We start from the raw sequence: 22726 nt of genomic DNA on the forward strand, positions 1-22726 counted from the left end.
CCCCTGCCCCCCTGACTGCCCCCCAGAACCCCAGATCCATCTAACCCCCCCGCTCCCTGTCCCTGACTGTCCCAACCCCTCTCCACACCCCTGCCCCCCTGACTGCCCCCCAGAACCCCAGACCCATCTAACCCCCCCTGCTCCCTGTCCCTGACTATCCCAACCCCTCTCCACATTCCTGCCCCCCTGACAGCCCCCCCAAATTCCCGACCCATCCAACCCCCCCCTCCCTGTCCCCTGACCAGGGCCAGCTTTAAAGAGCCCAGGAATCGGGCTGCACTCTGGCTGGTGCTGTTGGAACCGGGCCGGGCCCGAGCCGCTGGAGCCGGGGCCAGTGCTGCGGGGGCCCAAGCCGGGCCAGGCCCGAGCTGGGGGTGCTCAGCCAGCGCCGGGGGCGCCGCACTGGGGCCGGAACCGGGGCTGTCGCCCTGGGGCACGAGCTGGGCTGGGGCCGCCGGGCGCCGCTCGGCCCGGGCAGGAGAGAGCCGCTCGGCCCGGGCCGGGCCGAGCCTCCCCGGGGCTCTCCTCCTCACGCCCCCCGCCCCTGCCCCAGCTTACCTGCTGCTGCCTCCCACCTGCCCCTGCTTCTTTTCAGACTTCCCGCGAAGATCTGATTCGCGGGAAGCAGGGGAGGGGGAGGAGCAGGTGGGCGGAGCGTTCAGGGGAGGGGAGGAGGAGGAAGACAGCTGCGGGGCCGGACAGCGTGGTAAGGCTGCAGGGGATGGGGGGAGCCGGGAAGGGGCTTTGGCTGCCCAGTGGTGCTTGGCCGCCGGTTTTCTGTCTATAAATAGCCGACCAGGGGGAAATCCCGGACATTTTTAGATTTTTAAAAATCCCCCCCGGATGGCTATTTATAGACCGAAAAGCTGGACATGTCTGGGGAAATCTGGACATATGGTAGCCCTAACCAAGGGGAAGAGAAGCAGCAGCAGAGCACTCGGCCAACAGCAGCCAAAGAGCCAGGAAAGATCCCAAGGGAGATGGAGAAGATGGAGCCCTCTCCACTCCCCTGCCAACATGCAGGCTAGCAAAGCCCCCAAAGCAGCTACAGCAGCTAGCAAGGGAAGGGGGTGGGAGGCCTGGCCCGAAAGAAACTACCTGGATTCTGCTCAGGGGTGAAAGTAAGTCCAGTGACTTACTGGTACACTGGGGCCAGCTCTGGCCCCTGGAAGGGGTGGGGCCTAGAGTGGAACGGGGGCAGTGGAGGGAGTTAGAGCCAGCCCCTGCCCACTCTGTAAGGTAAGTGCCCCCAGCTACCAGCAGCAGGTGGGGGCTCTGGGAGCTATTTAAAGCTTCGGGGCTACCCTGCTTCTACTGCCCCGGCCCATTAAATAGCCGCTGCCAGGGTGATAGAAGCAGCGTGAGCCCCAGACTTTTTAAATAGCCCCCAGAGCCCCGCAGCCCTATCCCAGGGCTCCAGCAGTAGGGCCCTGTTGGCAATTTAAAGGGCCTGGGGCTCCAACCCCTGCTGGGAGCCCCAGGCCCTTTAAATTGCCCCCTGAGGAAGCCGGGCCACCCCAGTGTGGCGCACTGCCTCTTGCCGGTAAGCCATACCGGGGTGTACCGGCTTACTTTCACCTCTGATTCTGCTCACCACTACAGCAGCTCCCCACTCCTCTCAGCAGATGTTTGGCATGGGAAGGGAGCCTCTCCTATCTTCAGGGAAGCAGCCTGACCACACCCCCTTGGATCTGCCTCAACTGCCAATCACAGAGGCAGGCACCCACAGCTGCAACCAATAAGGGAACGAAGGCCTATTATAAAAGGAGAGAGCTCAGGTAGGTGTTACACTGGTAGAAAGGCTTTGGACAGCAAATGGCTGATGTTGGTGTATGAGGTTGCCTCTAGAAACACAGTGAAAAGGCACTGATACAGACTGCTAGGCCTAACTCAGTGTCAGGGTCCAAGACCTGTCTTGATCAGGGGCTAACCAAAGAAAGTAGAGACCCCCTGAAAGACCACATCAAGGATTGGTGACATCACCTGACTGTGCACAGACTGGCCTAGTGCCTGTGGGGAGGGTCAGTGAGATGATTATCAGACAAACTCTGTGTCCTGGCATGTCCATCCATCTCCTCATCCTCTTCTCCCAGGTTCTGGCTGCAGAGGGAAAGGTTTGTCCAGTAGCAAAGGCACTAAGTTACCCTGAGCAGACCCAGGTTCATTTCCCTGCTCTGTGTGAAGTGAGGCAAGTCACTTATTCTGTCTGTGCCTGAATGTCCCCTCTTCTAAAACGGGGGAAACAGCCCTTCTGCATCACACAGCAGTGGGGGGGGGGGCAGATGGGGTCATGTGTTCCCCCAGATTTGCTGCCTGCCTTGTAGTGACTATGCTCATACAGACGGAGAATGTTCAGTAACATCAGCTGAAGGCACTGCCCTCACTCTGCCCCTTCCCCCTCACTGTTGGCAGGTTGTCTCTGCACAGCAGTATGGTGAGGCTAAGCACATTGGCGTTTGCGAGGTGCTCAGACAGTGCAGTGGTGGGGGCCAGGTAAGGACCTGCAATTGCTAGAAGTGCAGCTGTTTCCTGTCACATCAGATCACAAAAACATCACATTGGGGTCGTCACAAACTTTCCTCATTTCACACGGACTCTTTCACTAGCTGGTGTTTCTCTTAAGACACCAGCTCCTGGGATCCTGTGATTATGTGACAATCTCAGCTCTCACTTTAACAAAGGTCAGTTTGCTCTCATGGATGAGTAGAAAAGGTTGAGAATGTGACCAGAGTGAATCATGAACGCTCAGAAACAAACAAACTAACTTTTAGAAGAAAACCCTTCATGTTTTCTTCAGCCAACCTCAAGATTTTGGATTACGTGGTGCTGGCTGTACTGCCTTGGCAGTGATCAATTCATGTTTTCCGGCCTGGCTTCTCCAGCAAAGACTCTAAGGAGCTAAATATAAAAATGAACATTCTAATTTATCTCTTTACTTCACCCTTCCTTCAGGGGGCTTGTGCTCATTTGCTGCTTGGGCCCACAGCCTGGCCCCATGCGCATTCCCACACCTTGCCCTCTCTATTTCCCTTTCTGTTGACTGTGCTGTTTTAGATAATCATGGCACTAAATTAGCGGGCTTTCCAGGGTAGCACATAGAGATTTAAGGCCCGAGTTCTCAGTGGCACTACATTGCCACCCCCAAAATTTGGAAAATCATGAGTCAGGACCCCCAAAAAGATGCAATTGCCTTTTATGGGACATACAATTTACAAATAAACGTGATAATAAATGTTGAGTTTTTTCGATTTGCCTTCTGGCTTCTCAGCCCTTTAGGCTGCACTCGGATCACATTTTTAAGTTTTTCTCTGCAACCATGAGAGCTAGAAAGTTCCTTTGTTTAGGAAATGGAAGCCAAGAGTATCTCTTCATCACATGCTTCCAGGAGCTGGGGCTTTAACAAACACATCAAATAGCAGGCAAAACCATGCTCTGAAGTGTCCCTAGCCTCTGTTTGCCAGAGGCTGGTTATGGGCGACAGGGGATGGATCCCTTGATGATTGTCTGTTCTGTTTGTCCCCTCTGAGGCACCTGGCATTGGCCACTATTGGAATCCAGGACACTGGGCTGGACGGAACATTGGTCTGACCCAGTCTGGCCATTTCTGATTACGTGGTGTTGGCTGTACTGTCTTGGCAGGGATCAGTTCATGTTTTTAGGCCTGGCTTCTCCAGCAAAGGCTCTAAGGACCTAAACATAAAAATGAACATTCTAATTTCTCTCTTTACTTCAACCTTACTCCAGGAGGGCCTGTGCTCATTTGCTGCTTGGCCCACAACCCGGCCATATGTGCATTCCCCCACCTTGCCCTCTCTGTCTATTTCCCTTTCTGTTGATTGTGCTGTTTTAGATAAATGATGGCATTAAATTAGGGGGCTTTCCATGGATAGTGAATAGAGAGTTAAGGCCTGAATTCTCACAGTATTGCCAACTCCAAGCTTCTAAAAAATCATTAGTCAGAACCCCTGAAATGATGAGATTGCCGTAAAAACCCTGAGTCTTAAAAATAATAGTTCATAATAAATGTTGGGTTCTTTCTAGTTGCCGTCTGGCTTCTTAGGCTGCACTCAGATCACATTGTCATGTTTTTCTCTGCAACGAAGAGAACCAGAAACTTCCTTTGTTTAGGAAACAAAAGCCAAGAGTCTCACCTCGTCACATGCTTCCAGGAGCTGGGGCTTTAACAAATACACCAAATATCAGGCAAAACCATTCTCTGAAGTATCCCTAGCCTCTGTTTGCCAGAAGCTGGGAATTAATGACAGGGATGGATCACTTGATGATCACCCGTTCTGTTCATTCCTTCTGGGGAACCTGGCATTGGCCAGTGTCAGAAGACAGGATACTGGGCTAGATGAACTATCGGTCTGACCCAGTCTGGCCATTCTTCTGTTCATGAGACTCATTATAAAATCATGAATGTTGGCAATACTTTTGACACTGCGTCTGCTTTACACAGAGGCAGATCTGTCTCACCATATGTCAGAATCAGGCCTTTGACACATTGATTCCAGCTTAACCAAGTTTTTGGCCTGTGAATTGAATATCCCTAGACTTGGAAGGATTAGACTTTATCAGTCGATGTCAGTAAATGCTGATTTCACTATGCACACACAAACGATGGAAAAATATTTCCATTGATAAGTGAAATAGGCACAGTAAGAAAAATGCTGCTTGAGAACTTACTAGAGTTTGATTTCAGGAGATTTACTTCGTATGTTTTGACCTGTGATGTTGATGATTTGTGTTTCAACAGTTACACTTTTTAAGTTTTTCAATCTCCGTGTCTACTGTCATAAAATAATTATTGTCTGACTCCAATTTCACACAACTGTGAACAATAATATCGATAAAAGCTGAAACTGTGAAAGTTTAAATAGATACATAAAAAAAATCTTACAAATAAATATTAATTTTATCGGTCAGAATTACATATTAAGTCAAATGAATTCTGCAAAGCCTAAATATCACTCCTTAGACACGCAGTCACAGGTACCAACTTTTCTCGGTGCCGGTGGGTGCTCGCACCCCCATTCCCCCACTGGACTCCACCCCTTCCCCAAAGGCCCCTCCCAAACTCCATCCCTCTGTGGCCCTATAGGACCCCTCCCCAAATCCCTGTTCCAGCCCCACCTCCCCGAGTGTGCCGCATTCTCCCTCCTCACCCCTCCCTCCCAGGCTTCCCGTGTGAAACAGTTGCTTCACAGCGCAAGCGCTGGGAGGGAGTGGGGAGAAGCAGGATGCACTCAGGGGAGGAGGCAGAGGTGAGCTGCCCATTTGTCCCGGTGAGTGCTCAAGTCCTGGAGCACCCATGGAGTCGGTGCCTATGCACGCAGTTCTGTAAGCTTATCAGGACAAGGAGAAGTTGATGTCCATGTGAAGCCGCAGTGACAGCTGCCCACCCCCCGCCCAGCCCAGGGGGCTGATTGCAGGATCGGAGCCTTATGGGGACATTTCTCACCATAACCTGAATGTTACCAGTGACCTGGCTCCAGCTCCCCAAACAGCCTGGGTCAGTTCCAAGAAAGAAAACACCCAATTGCTGCTGCTGCAGGCGGGGCATATTTCTGAGCTCAGGAAATAGAAACTTATCTTGTTCTTCTGTCCAGAGGGAGCCATGGCTGCAGAAAACCCTGTGGAAAGTCCCCAGGAGGAAGCTACATGCCCCATCTGTCTGGAGTATTTTAAGGACCCAGTGATTATAGAATGTGGGCACAATTTCTGCCAAGCCTGCATCGCCCAGTGCTGGGAGGGATCCGACACAGCCACCTCCTGCCCTCAGTGCAGAGAAACTGTGCAACAGAGAAACCTCAGGCTGAACAGGCAGCTGGCAAACATGGTAGAAATCGCCAAAGGGCTGAGTTTCCAGGCAGCAAAGGGAGCAGGAGGAGACGGGGTGTGTGAGAGACACCAGGAGGCTCTGAAACTGTTCTGTGAAAGGGACCAAACCCCCATCTGTGTGGTTTGCAACAGATCCCGGGCTCACAGAACTCACAAGGTGGTTCCCATAGAGGAGGCTGCCCAGGAGTACAAGGTAGGGAATTGCTGTCAAGTTTAATGGGCAATAACTTTGGATTTTAATTACAGGTTAATTTCACTACAAGTTGTCTGTCACAAGTGTACCTGCATCAGGCAGCTCTGCAAAGCCTTCACTGTATGGGAGATTCTATTAAAATATAAATGATTTTGCAGAGTGGCAAGAAAAGCAAAAAAAAAAAAAAACTTTAAAGATACCTGATGTGGGAAACTTTTATGTGAAAAGCTGAATCCTTGTCAAACCCAGTTTCCACATGCGAAATAAGGGAACTTTTTGTGGAACAGAAACTGTGAGGCTTAAATCACAACAGCTGCAGGCCGGTCTAGGTGAGAGTGCTGTTTTCAGACTGGAGAAGGGGAAGTTACAAGCTGTTGTTATTATTCATTTCTATCATTGAGTTTATAAATGTTGTTTTTATTTGGATCACAGCAGCCCCTTCACCCCTGAAATGAGATCTGTGCCATGTCCAAAACATACTGAGGGACAATCTCTCCCCTGAGCAGGTTGCAGACTAAGTAGATAAGACAGACAAATGGTGTGAAGAGAAACTGAGGTGCAGAGAGGGCAGTGACTTGTTCAAGGTCACAGAGCAGGTCAGTGGCAGAGTTGGGAATACAACTGAGGTATCCCAAGGCCCAGTCTAGTGCCCAAGCCTCTAGGCCATGCTGTCACCCTAGCATGGCCGCACCGAGCAGTGATAAAGTGCAGCCGTTAGGAGGGAAAGATGCCTCAATAAAGTTCCCAGGGGAGCCCAGCAGGGAGATGAGGTTTCTCACTGGGATTCTGAATTCCTGTGTTGCTCCATGAGGGGTTAAACTCAGATGCCGGCCTGCACTAGAGGAGATCACTTGGTTAAATGCTGTGAAGACCCGAAGCACTTTGAGTCCACACACAAATTGGCTCCAGAGAGTGCAGGCTCATTCCAAATACCACTAGAATTAGACTTGATTGCAGCAGAACTAACCTTTGGGCGGTGCTCAGCGGTGTCATTCATCTGCTTTATTGTGTACGTGGGAAAGGACCAGCCAAAGTGGTTCCATCAGTTCCACAATGCAGCATTTTCAAATCTCCCAGAATCCACTGCTTCTGTGACCTTTACTAGGGAGTGGGATTCTAGGGGTAGCTACCCAGAAGGCATTTCTACTAAAAGCATTCAGGACAGCACTACGGCAAACTCAAACTCTTCTTACCAAAAATCAACTTATCTAATGGGGTTTGGCCTTCATGCTCAGACCAGGTCTGTCCAACCAGTGCAATCCCCAGAGCGTCAAGGCTGAAATTCAATTGGGAGTTGGGCAGCTTGGAGAATCCCAGCCCATCTTTTGAGCCCTGGCACTTTCTGGGGTTTGTATCACTTTGTTAATTTTCTGAAAACCATATTAATTGATTCACCATCATGTGACCCCCGTTTCCTGTTCTGTGCTTTACTAGTAATTAATTAATAAAGACCAATCAAGCTTGGATAATTGGTCTTTCTCTAATTCCTAAAAAGACTGAACCTGATTTCGTAAAAAGCCTGAATATCACACACTCCCAGTCTTCATTGTCAGGTTTCATTTCTTTGGTGGCCCTGGTGTCATCAACCGATTAGGACCAACAGTCACCTTGGGTTTGGGTGGAAAAAATATCCCCTTACACACCCCTCTCAGCCCTCCAAATAAAACCTCCCAAATCATCTCTGTGTCTACAGGGAAAAATCGAGGCCCATTTGAAATCTCTGACGGAAGACAGAGAAAAGCTGCTGGGATTTAAAGAGACTGGAGAGGCAACATGTCAGGAGTATCTGGTAGGTGCCTGTTGTTAGTAATCTGCAGAGACTTGCAGTGGGGGTGGTCTGTTTGGATGCAGATTCCTCATTAGCCTTGGTGAACGTGGGCTTGTCATGTTTCTCCATGATCATGGATTTTCTGTGTTAGGTTCATGGGCAAAATCTAAGCTTTCATGTCAGTGAATGAGTTAATTTCTAGCCCTTGTGGCTTTCACTGTGTCTGCCTCATTTCTTGCATTGTTGAATTATTTGATTCTCTTTTCCCCCTGGAACTTCTCTCAGTGTAATGCTGAGTCCTGCCTCCTGCTGCTCTGAGTCTCTATTCCCAGAGGCCATTGATAACACAATGCCCTAAGCACGTCAGATATGGAAACTTCCCTTTTCAGACACACTATTGAGAAATGAAAAAGGTATGAGAGAAAATTCTCCCAAGTGACCACAGGGGAGAGTCAAGTGTCAGAAATTTTAGGGTTTGCAAAGAAGTTCTACCTTCTGCACACTCAGCACTCCATGGAAGGACCCCCAGCTGCCGCCATGTCCCTGACCAGCACTTTCCCTGTTGTTTTACAGAAACAGATAGAAAAGGAGAGGCAGAAAATTGTTTCTGAATTTCAGCAACTGCGGCAGTTCCTGGAGGAACAAGAGCGACTCCTGCTGGCCCAGCTGGAAAAATTGGACAAGGTGTTTGTGAAGATACAGAATGAAAAAATCACCAAACTCTCTGAGGAGATTTCCTATCTCAGTGAGTTGATCAGCGAGCTGGAGGGGAAGTATCAGAAGCCAGCAAGTGAATTCCTGCAGGTGAGACTGAGTTAGGAATACACCAAATCCCATGACAGGGACAAGACAGCTCCTAAAACATGGGCATGAGAGTCTATCAGTCAGAGGTCACAGGTAACTCGGTGTGTGCCTTCCTGAAATGTGAATGATTATTGGTCATTGCAGAGTCACAGACACATAAATAATAAGAGGGACAAAAGCGCCATTACCTCAATGAATATATGTCAATGTTGTCAGGGCAGAGCCTCTCTTCCTCATATTTCAAAATTCCTTCCTTGGAAAATTAAGTGTGTGTCAGATGGGACTGAAATTCTTTCCCTCTCTCTCTCTCCTCTAGGACATCAGAAGCACCTTGAGCAGGTATGTGTGTCTCTCTCACTCTCCCTCACACTTCACAATGCTGGGAAAGACCTTGGAAGTGCAGTTATCACTACATCTCCCCAGGGTACTACAGCAAAATGTGTGCGGAAGGTCACATTTTAAATACAAATTTCTCTGATCCATTTAACCCTGACATTCTCACCGTTTTATCGAAGACTCTGGAATTACCCATTGAGTGGGAAAGACTGACCTACATTATATTCTAGCGATGTCACATCCCTGGTGGACTGGCTGCCTCAGGATTGTGGGGATGGAATATGGGCCTTTCTCTGCTGGGGCCCTAGTTAGCATTCAGCCCAGGCCAGCAGTGATCAAGAATCTTGCCCACCTGAGGACTGTTTGGAGACCTGTGTGGAATAAGCTGGAGAGGGGGGAGTTGGTGTCTCAGTCTAGATCCTAGTGGGTGGATTTCTACAGCACTTCACTTGGGAACCTCCTGTCCCTCAGAGCATGGAGACTCACTTCCCTTTTATCCCCAGGGCTGGACCTTTGGGAGGAAGGTTGCACAGCCGTGGCTTGTGTTCTGCCTGCATTAAGGCTGCAGAAGTAGAGGAATTCTAACTCTAGGCCCCTGAGAACAGTGACTCACTACCAACAACTTATAATGCGTCACTAAATGAAATCTATCCATGTGAATTTTTTTCTCTCCAGCTGTAAGAATGAGAGGAGGAAGTTCCAGCAGCCACTGAAGATTTCTCCTAAATTGAAAGTGAGACTCAGTGAATTCTCACAGAAAACTGTTGTTCTAGTGAATACTCTGAGGAAGATCAAAGGTACCGAGAAGGGCTCTAGACAGGGAAATTGGGATGTGCCTCTGAGGGAGGAGAGTGGCTCTGGCCAATTGGTTCAAAATTAGATGATGCTTCTCTTTCATTGTTGGGTGAAAATGCCACACACTTGGGGTTCAAGTCACTCAGGTTGATTAATTCAAACCTTAATTTTACCTGCCTTCCCATTACAATTACTATTAGAGTGAGTAGGAAATGACAGACATACCGAAAGAAATACTGCCCAGTTACCTTCTCCTGGGGCATCGGCGGGTCACAGGGGATTTCTCCTATGATGCGCCGATTACCTCTTACAACTTGTGACATATTATGCACATCCCGATTATATATTTCTTACTTCTTTTCCAATCACCTTTGAGGGTTATAAATATTAAGTACTTCTTATAACTCATACACTACACGTACATTAACTTTTTAATTGGCGGGACTTTTCCTGTCCAAGCTATTTTCATGTCACTGTTCTCTTTTCTCTGCATAGGGGTTGTGGACTTTGCTAACTGGTCCTTGGCAGTACATTTTGGGTGTCTGTTGTCTTTAAGCACATGGTATGATCAAAACATCTTTGTCCCACACAGGAACTTATGAACACATCACTTAATAACAAGGTCACATAAGGCAACATTTCCCTTATGTCAAGCAAACTACTCACCAGGCCAAAGCGATTCAGTCAGTATAAACGCACAATCTCGGTCTGTCCAAACTGCTGCATAAGAAATAACCCTTGTACCAATTCTTAATACTGAACATAATAACTAGTGGAAAGCAGACAAACGGAGCAGACGTAGCAGGGGCCCAGGAAGCAGGAGGTCTCACATTAATTCATGACTTACCAAAGGTCACAGCATTCAGGCACAAATTTAGCAAAACAGCCTAATTTGGGGCACCTGAGTTTCAGTCCCAACTAGAGAGCTGCAGGGCAGGTGCTCCAGAGCTGTGCAGCCTCCACAGCTGCAGGTGGAGTCAGTGGGAGCTGCAGCTGCCCAACCCCTCTGAGAACCAGGCCCCAGGTACCTAAAGGTCAGTACCCAAAATCTAGACCCTAAATTAAAGGCCGTTTGTTAGAACTGGACTCAGCCCATCACTTGGCTCTGGTCCCGTAGGGCCGCTAGTCTGGGCCAAATGGGATGCGGGGAAGGAGAAAGCCCCTCCCCCACGGTGAGGGATCCCTCCAGCACAGGAGCCTTGCGTGCCTCCTCCCCAGCAGGTGCAGGCACAAGGCGTGTTCCTGAGAGGGCTGGGAATGGGGGGGGGGTGGAGGTGAGGGTGGGTGGAAGAGGGAGGGGGTGGGGGAGGGACAGAGGGATGTGGGCAGTGTAAAGCTGGGCCTCTGACACTCTGCACGCTGGGCAAGACACACGGGGCCATTGTCATAGGGCTGTAACTCTGGCTGGCTTCAGAACTTCCTCAGCCTGTGCCAAGGTCTGCACCGGCCCCTGCAGCCACTGAACAGCAGAGTCACAAATGGCCCCTCCCCCCTCTCCTTTCGCCGGTACAGGGGGGAATCTGGCCCACGGAGCCAACCTTCCCCCACCTCAATTCCCACATGGATAAAATGATTTTATTATTATTCCTGTTTCTGCCTATGGAGGACGAGGCCCCGTCGTGCTGCTCTCTGTAGAGACGCTGAGTAAACAGACCCAACAGCTCACAATTAGAGCCAGGATTTCACAAACTCTCAACATCCCGTTAGTGTCAAAGGGACCCAAGTGGGTAAAGTTACTTTTATGCCAATGTCTTTGCAGGCTCTGGGTCTAGGTTACAACAAAAGGCAGCAAGTGAATGAGACAAACCAACTGGAGTCCGAAGGGGGGATGATGAGGGGGAAAGGAAAATCTCTCTTACAGATTGTGTGTCCTGGGTTGGTTGTGAGGCTTAATCGATGATCATGTTGGTTCCATTGCTGGGAGATGCCTGAATGAGAGAGGAAAGAGACGGTTTCAGACCTTTTTATACTAAATACCCGAGTGTGTCTCTGTCTGTTTCTCTGTCATAATTAAATCACAGTTCTAGGAGTTCAGAGTGGTGATGCTGTTATAATATGAAAGCCTTAAATCTCACCTCTCTTATCCTTTCCCCCTGCAGATGCTCTGCCATCTGAACTGGAGAGAAAAAGCAGGAAATCCCTAGGGCCATTCAGAAAGGGTGAGTTTGCAGGTGGAGATTGTCTTTAAATGATGAGAAAATTCCAGTGAAAACATCTTCATGGGATTGTAGCTAAAGTTACCAACCAAACTGACAGTGGCCATGACACACAGCCCTAAAAATAGCACATTTAGCAGTAAGGAGATCCAGGCGCACTGGAACAGGGAAGACCAGGGGCCATGGTGCTAAAGTCCACTGAGGCCTGCTTAAACTGCAAGCCTTGGGCACATGTGGAGTGTCACAGACAATGGTTGTGCTTCAAGCAGGGCAGCTGATCAGCTCCTCCCCATGAGGCACAGCCCCTGCCCTCGGCACCAGCTTCTTCCCAGTTCCAGACCCCCCCAGTGGCCCCACCCCTGCTCCTCTTCTGCCCCCTGACCTGAATCCAGAGCTAGGCTGCCACCCATAGAGTCTGGATTACACTGAGGAGCCCTGGATCCTCCACCTGCCCTGGGTAGTTCACCCCGGGGAGCGGGGACCTGGGCTGGAGGCTGTTCTCAGATCCCCCAGAAACCCACCAAGGACAGGTGGAGGATCAGAAGCTCTCCACAGCAGCCAAGGTTCTCAGCCTGGCCTGGGGGCGGGACCTCAGCTGGAAGAGGGGGCCATGGAGGGGGTATGGCCACAGGTGGCGAGATCTCGTGCCCCCTCCCCGTGCCAGCAACTTCTACCAAGGTTCCAGAACTCCTGGGAGATCCCAGACTCACATCACACAAACACTCCTGACACCAACCTTAGTGCTGAGTTCATGCCCACACTGATTAACAGAAACACTCTCACTGAGCAGCATCTGAACAGAGCTCTCTGCCCTGAGGGCTAACACATCCCTTTGCTTCACTCCAGTGTAGGGGGTCTCCCCCATCACTCTTCTCTAACATCCTGCCTTTCCTGTGGGCAGGGTGGGCTCTCCCATTGGAGCTGCTCCCTGCTTCCTGGACTGGGGAGATGCTCTCCCTGTGACGGTGCCCGCTCCTCCCCTCTCTCTAGGCCTGTCCCAGCCAGAACAGGGCTGTTGGGGAGTGTGAGAAATGGCCCCAGCCTCCCCCAGGGCTGAGCTCTGCCCCTAACGCTCTGATTCTCTCTCACCAGTGAACGTGACTCTGGATCCAGACTCGGCTCATCCCCAACTCGTTCTGTCTGAGGATCGGAAAAGTGTGAGATGGGGAGACACACGGCAGGATCTGCCCAACAATCCTGAGAGATTTAATTCTTGGGCCTGTGTGCTGGGCTATAAGGGATTCACTTCGGGGAGACGTTGCTGGGAGGTGCAAGTGGGGGCTGGGAGACACTGGGCTGTGGGGGTGGCCAGAGAGTCTGTGGGGAGGAAGGGACGGATCAGCCGTAGCCCTGAGGGGGGAATCTGGGCTGTGCAACGGTGGGGGAGTCGATTTGAGGCTCTCACCTCTGCCGTGACCCGCCTGCCCAGGCGCCAGATTCCCACCAGGATCCGGGTTTGTCTGGACTGTGACTGGGGGCAGGTGACATTTATCGATGCTGTTGACGAGACCCCGATCTTCAGTTTCCCGCCGGGCTCCGCCCTTGGGGAGAGAATCCGACCCTGGTTCTGGGTGGGACCCGGATCCCCGCTCAGATTGTGTCCCTGAGCGGGGAGTTTTGTAGTGACAATTCTTCAACAAGAAAACTTCCAAAACACACTCCAATGAGAAACTGAAAAAACTGGAATTAATTTGTGAACTGGACACCATCAGATTAGGCCTGAATAAAGCCTGGGAGTGGATGAGTCACTACAAAAACTAAAAACTAATTTCCCCCTACTGTTACTCACACCGTCTTGTCAACTGGTTGAAATGGGCCACTCTGATTACCACTGCAAAAGTGATTTTGGTACAGCAACTCTCATCTTTTCATGTACTGTGTATATATTTTTTCCCTACTCTATTTTCCACTCAATGCACCTTATGAAGTGGGTTTCAGCCCATGAAAGTTTATGCCCAATAAATGTGTTAGTCTCTAAGGTACCACAAGGACTCCTCATTGTTTTTGCTGATACCAACTAATAGAGCTACCAGTCTGAAACAGCGAGCTAGCGCCACCCTGTCTTAACTCCACTGGTCTTCAGCCCTTTAGGTGAGGGTGAGTCCCTCAATCAGGGTATGCCAAGCACCATTCTGCTGCCCCTGATTCACACAACGAGGATAACAACCCTTTAGTGCTCCTCCCCCAATAACAAAGGGGACTTGTGATCCAACACCAGCGAAAAGTGATCATTTGGGCAAAGCCGTCCCATCATGCTGAGCACCGAGGCAGGGTAGGTGTGCCCATGCAAACAAGGTCAGATCCTAACGTGCGGTTCCCCAGCTCATCAGTAGGTGTCAGGGGAGAGCTCATTCAGACCCTGCTTACATTAAGAATGGCTTGGTTCGGTTGAGGGTACATCTACACAGCACCTGGGAGGTGTGATTCCCAGCTCGGGTACATGTACACTAGGGTTACCATATTTCAATCCTGTGAAAAAAGGACACTCCACGTGGACCCGGCCCCGCCCCAACTCCGCAAGCGCTGGAGGGAGGCCTGGGAGATGCAGGGGGAGCGCAGAGCCTGGGTAAGTGTGAGTCCGGCCTGGCCCCAAGAAGGCAGGACTCGGGTGGTACCTGGAGGGAGAGCAGGGGGGCGGCCCACAGGGCCAGGCGGCGGCTGTTCTCCCCATCTGGGCAGTGGGACTTGGGAGCAGCCATTGCTGCAGCTCCCACTGCCGCGGGGGAGGAAGCGGCCATGGCGCTCGGCGGCTGCGGCTCTGGCGCCTGGGCCCAACCCCCCCGAGCCCAGTCCTGTTGCAGGGACCCAGCAGCGCACACGCTGTGCCCAGCCCCTGGCCAGTCGCATCTGGGCTGGCTGCCCAGCTGGTGCTGCAATCCCGCAGCGGCCCCGGGGCAGAGGCATCGGCAGCCCAGCCCCGTTTGTTCCTCTGCGGGACCCCAGCGGGACGGGGGGGCTGCGGCCTGCTGCCCCCACTCTGGGGCTGCCCGCAGGATTGCACCAGCTGTGTCCCCGCAGCAGGCCCGGGCTCAGGGGTTCTTGCCCCGGGCGCCAGAGCCGCAAAGCGCCACATGCTTGGCGCTTCCCCCCGCGGCAGTGGGAGCGCAGCAGCAGCTGCTCCCGAGTCCGGCTGCCCAGCTGGGGAGAACGAACAGCCGCCGCCAGGCCCCGGAAAGTTGGAGCCCGGGGAGGGGGCGGTCCCCTTACCATGCCTCCCTATTTTCCCGGACATGTCCTGCTTTTTGGAAATTCCTCCTGGAGGGAGATTTGAGGACCAAAAAGCCGGACATATCCGGGAAAATCCAGACGTATGGTAACCCTACTGGAGCAGGGCCCCGGCCCTGGATATTGCTGGAGCTCGGGCACCACAAAAGAATATAACCCTCCACCCCCCCACCCCATATTCACAACCCCCCCCCCGAGACAGGCCCCTGGGACTCCCATGCCCCATCCAACCACTCCACGCCCCCTGACAGGACCCCCAGAACACCCGACCAATCCAACCTTCCCCCCTGCTCCCTGTCCTGACTGCTCCGATCACTCTCCACACCCCCGCCCCCTGACAGGCCCCCTCCAGAACTCTCGACCCACAACCCTTCCCCGGCTCCTTGACTGCACCCCGGGACTCCCCTTACCATGCCCATGCCTGCTGGCTCCACGTGTAGGCAAAACACGCTGCCGGGTGGACTGTTTTTGTTGTTACTCCGGGCTGCAGGCAGCAGGGGGGAGCAGGGGAGGGGCTCTTGCTGCTGGAGACCAATGGGAGTGGCTCAATCAGGCCCAGCCGCCCAATCAGCGAGGCAGCACTCTGCATGGATGGGAGGGGAGGAGGAAAAATCCCGGACCTTTTAACTTGTTACCAATTCCTCCCAGACGGCTATTTAAAGATGCAAAAGCTGGACATGTCCGGGGAAATAAGGACGGATGGTAACCCTAATGTACACATGCTGATACTGCTGCAGCGAGCACACTACCAATAGCAGTGAGGCCATGGCATCAAGAGGACGGATTGGACTAGCTGCTGGAGTGGAAACAGCCCCAGTGCCCCATGGAAGAGGAATCCCAGTGGTGCAGGGGGGCTGCAGCCAGCGCTCCAGGGCACAGCCTGGGGGAGGGGCTGACTTTAGGGTGCACAGGCTGTGCTGTGCTGGGGCCCTATGTCCTGGCCCCAGGATGGGGGTGGATTTCATCTTCCCAACCCCCCTGCACTTCATCTGCAGAGAACCCAGTTTTGGGGTGCAGTGAATGGCACTCAGGGTGACTGACCAATTCACTCAGGGATTGATCCAAAAGCCTTTTATGTGATTGGGAATCTTTCCTCTGATTTCAAGAGGCACCAGATCAGGTCATGGGATCTTCTTGTGCTTTGGGGTCTATGCTTGCAAAAGCAGTTTATTAACACTCAGGTTATCGGCATCTCTGGGGAAGTGGCTAGTGAAGGTTTCTCAGTCATTGTTTGACACAAATTACTAAGATCCATTGTCCTTTTAATTATAATTTTGATTGTTCAACCCCCAGTGACCACCCAATCAGCATCTTCACTACATCAGCTGTAAATATCTAAGGGACACTGCCCCGAGCACCTGTCCCTTTGCCTTTCTCACCACAGCTGGATTTCCATGTCTGATCCCAGGTGGCTGCTCCGCAGACTCTCCCAGGCCCCCTGTGTCTGTTCCCAGATCCCCTCCTGCAGCCAGGCTGGACAAGTCACCTGAGAGCCTTGGAGACAGGAGATCTCTGGTTTGCCCATCCCCTGTACAGCGCAGGAGCCCAGTGCCAGCTCCCCCCATACCCGCTGCCATCTGCAGAGAGCCAGGAGTCCCCGGGAGCTGGGGAGACTGTGCAGGGAAACAGAAGCAGGAGCCACCAGGCTAAGAACAGGTGTGACGGCTGCTCTGTTGGCCAGTGCACCCAGCACTGAACCAGGGACTCCTAGAGCTCTCTGTTTATCCCACATCCTGTACAGTGCAGGACTCCTAGTGCCAGTTCCCCTCACACCGGCTGCCCTCGGCCGTTGGGCCCCAGCTGTCACCTGGTGGGGAGGAGCTTGGTCTCCATGGACCACTGAGTCCCTGGTCTCTCCGCTGGGACTGACAAAAAGGGAGAAAGTGGATGCAGGCCTTGCTGGGTGTGGTTGTGTGAGATGTCACCTGCCCCACTAGGGCCCAGGCTGAGGTCCTAGCACATTCCACAGGCCCCTGAGCCACCATCAGATGGACTTTCAGCCTCTGTCCGTGTGGTGGAGGGGGAGGAATTGGGTTATTGCCCTGGGGGAGTTGCTGGGGGAGATTTACCTGCTCACAGACAATTTTAACCATTATAAAGCTTTACATTTTTGAATCTCAGTGTCCAGAGTCATTAAATAGTTATTGTCTGACCAAAATATTGTCTGATCCCCCCATAATTTCCCACAGCTGTGAACATTTAAATTGGTAACAATTGGAATGAAATGCTGAAACCCAGATTGTTGTGCAACTGTGAAAGTTTAAATCAATAAATATAAAAATTGCTTAAAATAAACATTATCTGTCACAATTATACAGTATAAAAAAAAAAAGAATTCCACCACTCCTTAGACACACAGACCCTGCTCCTGCAGGCTCATCCTCACCGGGGGATGTGACATCCATGTGAAGCCCCAGTGACCCTCCCCACCAGCACAGGGGCTGATTGCAGGACCAGAGCCGGCTGCGAGCAGAGCCGGCTTTAGGAAGTGCGGGGCCCGATTCAAACAGTTTTGATGGGGCCCCGGCAGGGATGACTGAAAAAAAAAAAAACACGTAAAAAAACATGTGGGGCTTGTACTCACCGGGCGGCACTCGTAGTCTTCGGCGGTTTGTCCTTCACTCGCTCCGGGTCTTTGGTGGCACTGAAGGACCTGCTGCCGAAGGGCTGCCGAAGACCCAGAGCGAGTGAAGGACCCGCCGCTGAAGTGCCGCCGAAGACCCGGAGCGCTGCCGGGTGAGTAAAAATTAAAAAGGAGCCTCTAGCCAGGGAAGGGATTCTCGGCCACTTGCCCCCACCCCGGCAGCCCTGCCACTGGGCGCGGGGCCCTCTTAGGCGCGGGGCCCGATTCGGGGGAATTGGTGGAATTGGCCTAAAGCTGGCCCTGGCTGCGAGTCACTTCCTGCTGCCGGATCTGAGCCCAGCGATCGCTCCCCGCAAAGCCGCCTCCCAGCTCCTCCTGGGTCCTAGTGATAAACCCACTGCACTGCGCTTCTCCTCTCTCTGTCTGGCTTCGATTAGACTCACAGACTTTAAGGTCAGAAGGGATCATCATGATCATCTAGCCCAGGGGCTCTCACAACCAAATTTTTCCTGGCCTCAGAGTGTGGCTAGCAACTCTCGCTGGTGGCGGCTTGGACACTTTTTTCCCTAAAATACTTAATTTACATTACAAAAAACAGTAAACACGCGCAGAGGTAAGCAGGGAAATGGTCCCACTATTGTGAGGAATTTTACTGGCTTATACACCACCCCGGTGAAATCAAATAGCAGAAGGATCTGAGTCCTCACTCCCTCTTCCTTCACCCAGATCCTGCCTCATCTTGAGGACTCCCCTTCCACTCTCCTGTGTGGCAGAACCCTTGTAACCCGACAAGGCTGGGCCCAGGATTCCTGAGGGGCTCGACTCCCAATCTTGTTGTGACCACTCAGGACAGGGGTGAGGATGGGCCCACTCTGGGGTGCTCTTTCCCCTCTGGACGCTTCCCTGACCTTTTGTCTGACCATTGCATAGAGTTCAGAACAAATACAATTTGTTAAACAGCAAGTGATTAAAAAAAAAAGAGGAAAAAATGGGAACGGTGAAAGGAAAACACGTCACCCCGCTCTGTGGGATGAACCACAAACAGCAGCTCTGGAAAGCCAGAGCAGTTCAGTCTGTTCCTAGCATGTCCCAGGCCTCCTGCCCAGGCCCTGGCTGTGCTGCAGGGATGCTGCAGGTCAGACATGTGCATTGACAGTGGCCACATGCCCTCAGACTCTAGGTGCAGGACCCTTCTTGCCAGCATCAGTCCTCTCCTGTCGGAGTTATGCTCCCCCTCCAAGTCTGGCCTGCAAGACCTCTTGGCTGGGGGCGTCTCCCTGCACCGGGCCTTCTGCCCAGGGTCCCCCTTGCTCTCCCCAGCTGCTCACAGCACCTGGCTCTGGACTGCTCCAGCCCCAGCTCCCCTCTGCCTCAGCACTGCTGCTGCTCTGCCTCCAGCCCAGCTCCCTGGGCTGCGCCTCTCTGCTTCTGGCTGTTGCTGCTCTGCCTCCAGCCCAGCTCAGGCTGCTGCTCTCCCCTTAGCTCTGCCCTTCTCTGGCAGGCAGCTCCAGCTCACACAGAGGATGGGCTCCTAACTCCCTCATTGGCTTGCCTGCCCTGTCAATGAGGCTGACCTAGAGCAGTAGCCTCTCCCCATTGGCCCTGGGGACTGTCAGTCTCAGGGCCTTGATTTCTCATTGGCCCTTCCCCTGGCTTTTGGTACTGGGAGAGGGCCAATGAAAAAAACCCACTAAGTTTCAGTAAGGGGCCAACGATCCCCTTACCCAGATACATATCAAAATCATTGCAATGTATTTATTGCTAGCTAGTAAGTCTGCCACTGTGAAAAGTGATATTTGTATGTTAGTCCATAATTTTCACATCCTCTCAGCTAGGTACTTGGGTTGCCAACTTGGTAATTTTTAAAAACCAGACACTTCAGCAGGAGTGCTGGAACGTGACCTGCTCCACCTCTTTCCCCTGAGGTCCCACCCCTGCCCCACCTCTTCCCCCCAAGGCTCCACCCCCATCCACTCCTCTTCCCTCTCCCCATCCTCCCTTCCTGGATCAGGAGTAACTTGCCTGTGGAGCCGGGGCTGGGAGCTGCAGCTGCCCAATGCAGGTAGGAGGCAGTCCCAACTGAGTAGGGGCTGTTGTGGGTGAAGACCCAGTGCCTCTCTGGCTCTCCCCCTGCAGTAACTGAACTTTGGGTGTCCAGTCAGTAGATCTGACCAGACACTGTCAGGTCCCCTTTTTCACTAGACTTTCCGGTCAAAAACCAGGCACCTGGCCACCCTAGCAGCACTCAATGTGCAATAAGTGCTGGGAACATGTCCAGGGACAACTTTCCGATGGTGGGGGAAGTAACTAGGGGGCAGATGGGTTGGACTCAGTTCTGACCAGCAGGGGGGAATTCATTCATCTAGATGAAATTACTATAAGGTGGGTGCACAACTGGTTGAACGACTGAACTCAGAGTAGTTATCAATGGTCTGGTGTCAACCTGGGAGGGGAATGATGGAGGGGGGAGCCCCAAGTGGCTTTCCCACACTCCCAGCAGGGAACGGGGAGGTGAAAAGCCCCAGGTGGCTTCCCCTGCTCTTTATGGAGAAGAGGGAGTGATGGGGGGGCAGCCCACCAAGAGCCTGTGGGACATCTAGGCTCCTGGGAGGGAGCTGCCGCTGGAGATGACAGACTGGGCTTTCAGCTCCCCACACTGCCTCTCTTAGGTCAGTCAAAGTGCTTCTCAGCAGGACACGCCCCAGTGACCCAAGGAGGGTAGTGTGGACATTGCTACTGCAATAATTACTGTGGTGGCTGTAAGTCAACCTAATATAGGTTGACTTAGGTTTGGCATGTATATGCCCTTTTAGAAGCAAAAGGATTTCTCTCACCCAAGAGCTTTCAGCAGTCCATGCTTACTGGAAAGCCTTCCAGCTAGGACCACTCCCCCAGCTCAATGATGCTCCTATTGTCTTTCAAGAGATCTTGCTGTTGTGAGTAGAGATGGGGGAGGGGAGGTGACCAGAGCCCTTTTTTCCCCTTCTTATATTCCCACCATTTATACCAGAAAAGTATTTGCTGGGTCATGGGGTCAGGCAACTCCATGGCATAGGTGAGCTCAAAGTGTCCTTCAGCTCCTGGGTCCTAGCAATAAACCCATCGTGCTGCAGCCGCCCTGCTCAAGACCCTGCCCCCTGGAGTCCCACCTCCCCTGGGCACAGGCAGCTTCTCTCAGCCCTGCAAGGAGCCACAGGATAGAATCATAGAATATCAGGGTTGGAAGGGACCTGAGGAGGTCATCTAGTCCAACCTCCTTCTCAAAGCAGGGCCAATCCCCAGACAGATTTTTGCCCCATACCACTCAGTGGCCCCCTCAAGGATTGAACTCACAACCCCGGGTTTAGCAGGCCAATGCTCAAACCACTGAGCTATCCCTCTCCCCAAATAGGAACAGAAAGGATCAATGGGAACAGAAAGGAAGACATGCAGATCCCAAAGAGGAGGGAGAAGGGGGGTTTCTAGGGAGACTCAGGGCTGTTCCAGAGAATCAAGGGGTGACGGAGAGTCAGGGACACTCTGTGTGTGAATCCCTCTGGTAACAGACTGGCACAGGGAGCAGGTGGGCAGAGCTGGTCTCTTGTCTCCACACCAGGCTCACTGGCTACCAGCCCTGGGCTGGAGCTGCCAGCTCTGCTCCCCTAGCTCGGGTCATGGAGCTCTCAGAGCTTTGCCACTGGGTTCTTCCGGTTAGTTGTAGGTCCAAATTAACCCATCCCTGGGCTCTAGGCAAACCCCCTCATACCTGACACACACCCCCACCGAGATCCCCTCTGTCCCTCTCCCAGCTGTGTGGGAGCTGACTGCAGCTCCCTGTCAGGCACCTGGATGTGGGCAGCGAAGCTCCAGCTGGTCTGGTTCAGGAACTGGTGCTCTGCCCGCTCAGGTTTGGCCCAGTGCCCCCTCTCTATTGTAATAAGAAGAGAGCCTGAAACATAAGCCCATGTATGAGAGGCCCGGTATGAGGCTTGGGATAAAGTCGTCAGAACTTGGCTGATATAAAGCAATGTTAAATTGTGAGCAAGAGGCAGGCCCTGCTCACAGAATCTGGCAAGAACAGGGCTGATATTAAAGAAACACAAATAGCTAAGAAGTACTAGGCTGAGGCCATGCATGCAAACACACTCTAGAAAGGTGGTACCAGAACACCTCAATACCAGCACATTCCCCAAAGATAGCAGGAACACATTGACCCATCCTAAAGATAGGGTCAGGATGACAGCATGAAGAATAGGGAAGTTTTGATCAAACCAACATGTACATGGCCCCTATAAGGTCAGAGGGTGTCACTCTGGTAACGTCAGGAGCAATACGTAACTTGTTTGTATTGGTGTATACAAATGTATCTCAGAGGAAGTGTCTTTGTCCAGCTTAGGGGGCAGTAGACAGTCCCGCCACTGACTGAGCTGGGTCCGTTCTTACAAGCATACATGCATTAGAGGTCCGGTAGAGTCTGTGGGATACCAGGACCATGCTTCGTCAATAATAAACCTGGCTAGATGCCTTCGTATCTTAACGGATTTTGTGGTCATTGGGCAGTTTGCTTGAGGTCTGCTGTGCCAGCTACCTGTGCAGAGCTGGGAGGGCACGCTAACAGAAAACACACACACACACAGCCAAACATCTGACAACATAACGTTGGTGACCCCGACCACTGATCTGGTAAGTAAGCGATCTGTCCTCTGTAGGAATTGTGATCTAACATGGCGGAAAACTATATGCTAGGGAACCCGCTTAGCCCCTTCCTAAAAATCACCACAGTATAATAAACAACAAACAAAGAGAAATCAAGGTAAAAACTTTTACTTCAAATAAATCCAGTAGATTATTTTAACCCTTCAGGAATGCCACAGCTGGAATTACTCCTAAACTTTCTTGAAAATATGGTTGCCAAGCAAACAAAATGCAGACTCTGCTTCTAATCCTAATCACTGACTAAGATTTGAAACATGGGCTTTCCTTATTTCCAGATAGCAGAGTTTTAAAATAAAGTTTGATATAAAGTAATAAAAATGCCTTATGTT

At 51.9% G+C, this 22726-nt stretch overlaps 1 protein-coding gene across 1 annotated transcript; it reads left to right on the forward strand.

The window, feature by feature from the left end:
• The first annotated feature begins 5241 nt into the window (after positions 1-5241).
• On the forward strand, positions 5242-13875 carry LOC117886947 (zinc finger protein RFP-like). The gene is made up of 7 exons (XM_034789128.1): positions 5242-6034; positions 7728-7823; positions 8376-8606; positions 8923-8945; positions 9618-9739; positions 11837-11896; positions 12986-13875. Exons 1-7 carry the CDS (start codon positions 5618-5620, stop codon positions 13498-13500), a joined length of 1464 nt encoding a protein of 487 aa, XP_034645019.1. The 5' UTR covers positions 5242-5617; the 3' UTR covers positions 13501-13875.
• Positions 13876-22726: the final 8851 nt, after the last annotated feature.

This window comes from Trachemys scripta, chromosome 14 (genome assembly GCF_013100865.1).
Source record: "Trachemys scripta elegans isolate TJP31775 chromosome 14, CAS_Tse_1.0, whole genome shotgun sequence".
In the NCBI taxonomy this organism is placed as follows: domain Eukaryota; kingdom Metazoa; phylum Chordata; order Testudines; family Emydidae; genus Trachemys; species Trachemys scripta.

Bases quoted from the DNA above. Each gene is read 5' to 3' on its own strand.
- LOC117886947 (XM_034789128.1), top strand. From the start codon at position 5,618: ATGGCTGCAGAAAACCCTGTGGAAAGTCCCCAGGAGGAAGCTACATGC. The intron at 9,740-11,836 runs GTACCGAGAAGG...TTCCCCCTGCAG, and splicing joins TACTCTGAGGAAGATCAAAG to ATGCTCTGCCATCTGAACTG. The intron at 11,897-12,985 runs GTGAGTTTGCAG...CTCTCTCACCAG, and splicing joins CCTAGGGCCATTCAGAAAGG to TGAACGTGACTCTGGATCCA.